This window comes from Amphiura filiformis, chromosome 13 (genome assembly GCF_039555335.1).
Source record: "Amphiura filiformis chromosome 13, Afil_fr2py, whole genome shotgun sequence".
Lineage (NCBI taxonomy): Eukaryota > Metazoa > Echinodermata > Ophiuroidea > Amphilepidida > Amphiuridae > Amphiura > Amphiura filiformis.
Window position 1 is genome coordinate 51239441 of NC_092640.1, and position 6416 is coordinate 51245856.

The window sequence follows — 6416 nt, forward strand, 5'->3', positions numbered from 1 at the left end:
AATTTATCATAAAAATAGAACATGGAAAGTTACAAATGATTTTTAACACGGTCAGGCCTCGTTTGCGTGTTAGCAAGCTATGTGACATAAATTTCTAATGTTCTCTTAGGCATACAATTCATGAAATACACATTTTTTATGATTTTCGCTCAAATAGAACAAATGAAATGCGCTAAAAGTACTTATACAATTTACAGGGAACGCATTAAGAGCACGAATCAAAATGGAATATAAGGAGGGGAAACCCCTTTCAATATTGTAAATGCAAAAGTAGTAACAATCTTACTTAATTTAAAAAGGTTATAATTCAAAGTTACATAATTTTGTTGAAATCATTCCAAATAAAGTGTGATTTTAAAACGATTGAACATGCTGTTGAGTGTGGGATTAAATCGTTATGAACACGGCAGAGTGCCGAATACGCAAAAATTGCTGTTCTGAGTAACTGGCATTTTAAAATTTTTGGCACCATTCTATTGGTCATTCTAAAAATTTAGAACATTCGTGAGCACTCATTTGAAATGTGTATTATAGAAGTGAATGTACACGAATTATTGGCAATACTTGCATGTTCTGAAATAATCGATATATCCCTCAAAACGCGTTTTAACAGCTATTCGGCTTTATGCTGTATCCAAAATGTCTCTACCACTGCGCAGAGAGGTCGAATACGCATTGAACTACGTGTAAACCATAGCACGCATTCTTGATTTGAGGCTTTTCCGTAGAAATTACTGGTTGTCTTAAGGCTATGTAGACTTAACTTGCTATATAAGTTATAAATAGTCATCCTTGTAATATTTAGCAAAAACTCAAGGATTTTAAAGCATAAATAACAATATTGGCCTATATTTTGCGTATGATTTTCCGGGATTTTCCAATTTTACGGGCGCGCACTCACATTATTAAACCACAGCAATATCATGTGGGGAATGTTTGTACTTATGTTGGTATCACTGAATAGAAGATACCTACAGCTATACGTTGTTATCAAATATATTAGTATAGGACATGTAATATAGAAAATTCGGGGTTTCCCGCTATACAATACTATAGATCAACATGATTTTTACAGCTAAGTATACGATTCGTCTCTCTGCCGAATTCATTTATCGCACTTAGGCGCGATTCGTCCAAATCAAAATTTCAATAACTACGTCGGTAAGTAAAATTTACCATTAATTTTTGGTTGAAATAAAAGATAACCTGAAACATAATCATAAGCATACAAAAACTCAAAATTGCTCAAAATTCTCGATTCGTCACTTTGCCGAATTCATAACGAAATGTTTGACGGATTAAAAAGTTTTGGTCAAAAAGGGTAAATTTATTTTTATGAAAGTAAATCCTCAGTCAAAATCAGAAATTGCGGGAGACCGGATGTAGGTCCTCCCAAAGTACTAATCTGTTAATTAGGTAATATTGAATTAATTTGAAACTTGCATGCATCGCTGCAAAAAAAGCTGTTAACATTAACGGTATCCAATCCACTAAAGAGCAATAAAAGTAATATTTTGATGCTAAAATGATGTTTATAGTGGTTTTTGGTCACGTTTAATTTTGGTGGCAAACTGAAATGACGTCATCAGGGCTCCTGTAGGTTCAAAATCAATTTAAGCGTCGCAATGTTTTTGTCGAGTCTACGATTTACTTTTGCAAACATAGATTTGCATGCTTAAGGTTATACGAAGAAACGTATAAAAAACGTATAAAAGACGTATAAAGTTGTTCTCTAAAACAGAGTTTTCTCAGTAATCAAATATCGCAGCGAGTGAAATGTTGGTGCATTGGATGTAGCTTAACATTTTTGTGTGTGTTATATACAAATTTTTAGAATAAATTTGAAAATCCTTCGTTTAAAGCATTTTTACGTACTATGTTCACAAGATCAAAAACACGTTCCATGACGGTTTTTTCAAATGTGCGCCCCGTATAAATTCACGCCGAGTGATTGTTTTCTTCTTTTTCGTATTGTACTACAAATAGATCAAAGAAATAATGTTGCCATGGGGAAGAACCAAATACAGTACCGATTAAATTTTAAAAGCCCGTTTTTGGGGGAAATTTTGGAGAATTTGCTTGAGAAAAAGCTGGTTTGTGAAATTATCGATATCTTGATTACAGGACGTTAATTTAGACATCTGAATACCTACATTATTTCTCAACATTCTGCCAATTGCTATTCCATTTGATTTTCACTCCAAATTGAAGCTAGTTTTGCAAAAACGAGGTTTTTCTACATCAGGTTCGTCCAAAATTTCAGCGCCGACATGCGTGTTTATTCTAAGAGCCATTATGCGGACGCAATTGTAATCTCGTCATTGCGTCAAATTATAATTATATATCCCCTTCGAGGACAATCAATTGCGTTAGCTGATGTGTAGCCGAGCGGATAGAGCGTTGGACTTTGAATCTAATATGATTAATTTTTGTGGGTTCGAGTCCCCGTGTGGCTGAAATTTCGGGTTTTTTTCCTCTTTTCTCATTTTTACTTCTGTTCTTCCCTCTTTTCTTTCTCCTTTTCTTTTTTCCATTTCTTTTTTATTCACTATTTCTTTATTCTTTCTTGCTCCTTTCTTTTATAGTTTTTGTATATTTGATTGATTCGCTGACTACAGTGATTGATTGTTTTTCACTTTATATAATTCAGAAATTAGTAGGCCTGCTAAGTCTGTCTTGTTGAATATTCCCAAATTCGATTTACAAATAATTGCTTTGTGATGTTGTTGTTGATGTTATTTATTTATTTCATCAAAGATATCAAAGCTCTATCAACACATTTTCTAGACGGTGGCGTATCTTCATGGGGCGGGCATAGGGGCCAGAGGAAGTGCCCCCAATCGATTTTAAAATTGATAAAATCCTTATGAAAATTGCCAAAACGGCTTGTGCCCCCCTCCCCCGCACGCATCACGAGCTCCAAGCAAGAGCTGAGCCAAGTTTCATGTCTTGACCGTGGATCGATATTCTATTATAATTATTAAAGTAGTCTTATACCTCCCGGTACGCTTGTTCATTTTCTGCATGGCTGTTTCTGTTATGAACTTACGCCCCTCTGAAATCAAGCGCATGAAAAACCTTTCGGCTAACCTTAATATTCATATTTAGAGCCTGCAGCTGGGGCCTGGGGATACAGGAACATCGTATAGTCCATAAGGAACCAGTCAGATATGAGAACATCCTTGGCCAGACGCTAATTACAACTTCAGCTGTCAGAAATAGAGCAGGTGCAGCAACTGGCGGAGTTGGCATCGTTCTCAGTTCTAGTGCAAAAAGCTCACTAGCTAGCGTGACACAACACACAGACCGTATCCTGGCTGCCAACTTTCAGGGTAACCCAGCAACAACAGTAATAGTTACCTATTGTCCAACTAACGTGGACAATGAAGACAACATTGAAGCACACTATGACAACTTAAGAAGAGCCATTGATTCCATCCCAGCTCACAATGTCCTTGTTATAGTAGGAGACTTCAATGGTAGAGTTGGAACTGGAGATGTAAATTATACCTATCATGACACAACCAACAGAAATGGAAAGTATATGGTAGATTTGGCAATAGAGAAAAACCTCATAATTGCTAATACCTACTTCCGAAAGAGGAATGGAAAGCTGTGGACGTACATGAGGCCCTACGGGAAGCAAATATCAACTGGACTATGTTCTGATTCGGAAAAAGTGGAAGAACAGCTTGCTGAACGCTGAAGCGTATAGCACCTTTTCCAGCATAGGATCTGATCATAGGATCGTTACTGCAAGGATCAGGCTAAGTCTAAGAAAGAGCAAGGCTTTGTCAAGAAAGAAACACTACGACTGGAGGGTACTGTGTTCAAACAACAAGTTACAGCAGCAATACGCAATTGAGGTACGCAACAGATTCCAGCCTCTAGAAGACATCAATGAAAATGCAACCGAGCGATATGAGAGATTCATAAGCGCCACTGCAGAAGCAACAGAGAAGATCATCCCTGTTGGAAAGAAAATCAGGAAGGCGTGCTTCTCAAGTGATCACAGAGTAACAACAGCAAGACAGAAAATCAAGAAGGCTTATGAGACATATCAAGAATGCACAACCGAAGACAACAGGCTCAGTTATAATCAGGCTAAGTCTGATCTAGCAGGAGCCTATAATCAGGCAATAGAGGATGATCTCAACATCAAGCTGAGAGAAGTTGAAATGGCTCATGACAACTGTAAACACAGTCAGAGTTGGAGACTGATTAACGACATTACAGGAAGAAAATCGTCAATGAGGGGCCAGCTGAAAGGAGACACTCAGATGGAAAGGGTTAGCAACTGGTATCATCACTTCAAAGACCTACTAGGAAGTTGCCCAGATATAGAGGGAGAAGATGATACGATAGAGCCCATCACAGATGATCTCACGATTGAGGTTGGTCCTTTTAGCCATGAAGAATACACAAAGGCAAAGACAGCAATAGCAGAAGGAAAGAGTAGTGGAGAAGACGGCATCCCACCAGAAGTCTTAAAGAGATGTGACCTGGATGACCTGGTGCTAGGATTTTGCAACGATGCATTGCTGAAAGAAATAATGCCTGATCAGTGGTCTATTCTTAACATAATCCCAATACCTAAGTCAGGAGACCTAAGCCAAGGAGGTAATTACCGTGGCATCAGCCTTTCCTCAATAGTGGCCAAAACCTTCAATAGGTTGATACTCAACAGGATAAGACCCAAAGTTGACGTACTTCTGAGAAACAACCAGAATGGCTTCAGAGTGGGAAGAACTACTGTCAGCCACATACTGGCTCTTAGAAGGATACTAGAAGGAGTGAAGGCCAAAAATCTACCAGCCATTATAACATTCATTGACTTCCGAAAAGCCTTCGACACTATTCACCGAGGCAAGATGCTACAAATCCTCAGAGCCTATGGGATACCAAAACAACTTGTGGATGCCATTGGCAGGACGTACAAGAAAACCAGAGCCAAAGTGATCCCTGATGGTGAAACTGAGCTGTTTGACATCGTAGCTGGCGTTCTACAAGGAGATACTCTTGCCCCGTATTTGTTTGTGATAGTGCTTGACTATGCCTTGAGAATGGCTATAGATGGCAAGGAAGAAGCGCTAGGATTCCAGCTTGAAAGGCGAAAAAGCAGACGAGTTGGGCCAGAAGTGGTAACCGACCTGGACTTCGCTGATGACATCGCCCTATTGTCAGAAGAAATAAAACAAGCTCAGGAACTGCTACAAAGGGTAGAAGCATCAGTCGGAAGAGTCGGCTTAAAGATGAATGCCACCAAGACAAAGTTCATGTCCTTTAACCAAGAACAGCAAGTTAACATCTGCACAAATAATGGTACAAAGCTAGATGAGGTGAAAGACTTCAAATATCTAGGAGCATGGATGGCTAGCACTGAGCATGATGTCAAAACACGCAAGGCAGCCGCTTGGAGAGCATGCAACAGCCTAAGTAAGATCTGGAAGTCTGCTCTACCAAAGAGTTTCAAACTGCGGGTCTTCAGTGCAACAGTTGAGTCTGTGTTAACGTACGGATGTGAAGCCTGGACCATAACTCCCAAACTAGCCAAAGAGCTGGATGGCTGTTACACCCGTATGCTAAGGGCAGTGTACAACATCCATTGGAAACAGCACATAACCAACAAAGAGTTGTATGGAGACCTCCCAAGGCTCTCAGAGAAGATCAGAGAAAGGAGAACACGCTTCGCTGGCCACTGCTTCAGGAGCAAGAGTGAACCTGTCGCCAACCTGATAAACTGGGCACCCAAACATGGTACAAGAAACCCTGGTAGACCACCCCTTACATATGTAGATGTACTCAAGCAAGACACTGGACTGGAAGCATCTGACCTGGGAACGGCGATGCAGGACAGGAGGATATGGAGAGCTGTCGTGGTTCGGGAAAACCACCCGAAATAAGCAAGTAAGCAAGCTCAATAGGTGCTGTATCATCTGTATAGTCTGTACTTTGTGGTGAAATTTCTGACTGTTTCTCCGAATTTGGTGTCATGTCATGAAACACCCACCTGCCACATTCTTTTTAATATTTTCAGCCTAAGTAACAAACAGTTGAGGTGACAAAATGCATCCTTATCTGGGTCCTTTTTCAATCTCAACTACCTCTTGTCTAGACCCGAATGAGTCGACTCGACATTCAAATGACTCGAACTCAAACTCGACTCGAGAAAAGAAGAAAGAAAGAAAAAAAAAAAAAGAAAGAAAGAACGAAAGAAAGAAAGAAAGAAAGAAAGAAAGAAAGAAAGAAAGAAAGAAAGAACGAAAGAAAGAACGAACGAAAGAAAAAAAGAAAGTGTTAGAAAGAACGAAAGAAAGAAAGAAAGAAAGAAAGAAAGAAAGAAAGAAAGAAAGAAAGAAAGAAAGAAAGAAAGAATGAAAGAAAGAAAGAAAGAAAGAAAGAAACAAAGAAACAAA

At 39.1% G+C, this 6416-nt stretch overlaps 1 protein-coding gene across 1 annotated transcript; it reads left to right on the plus strand.

Moving 5' to 3' along the window:
* Positions 1–1576: 1576 nt before the first annotated feature.
* LOC140167754 (uncharacterized) lies at positions 1577–6046 on the plus strand. The gene is made up of 4 exons (XM_072191046.1): positions 1577–1596; positions 3109–3499; positions 3681–5141; positions 6038–6046. Exons 1-4 carry the CDS (start codon positions 1577–1579, stop codon positions 6044–6046), a joined length of 1881 nt encoding a protein of 626 aa, XP_072047147.1.
* Positions 6047–6416: the final 370 nt, after the last annotated feature.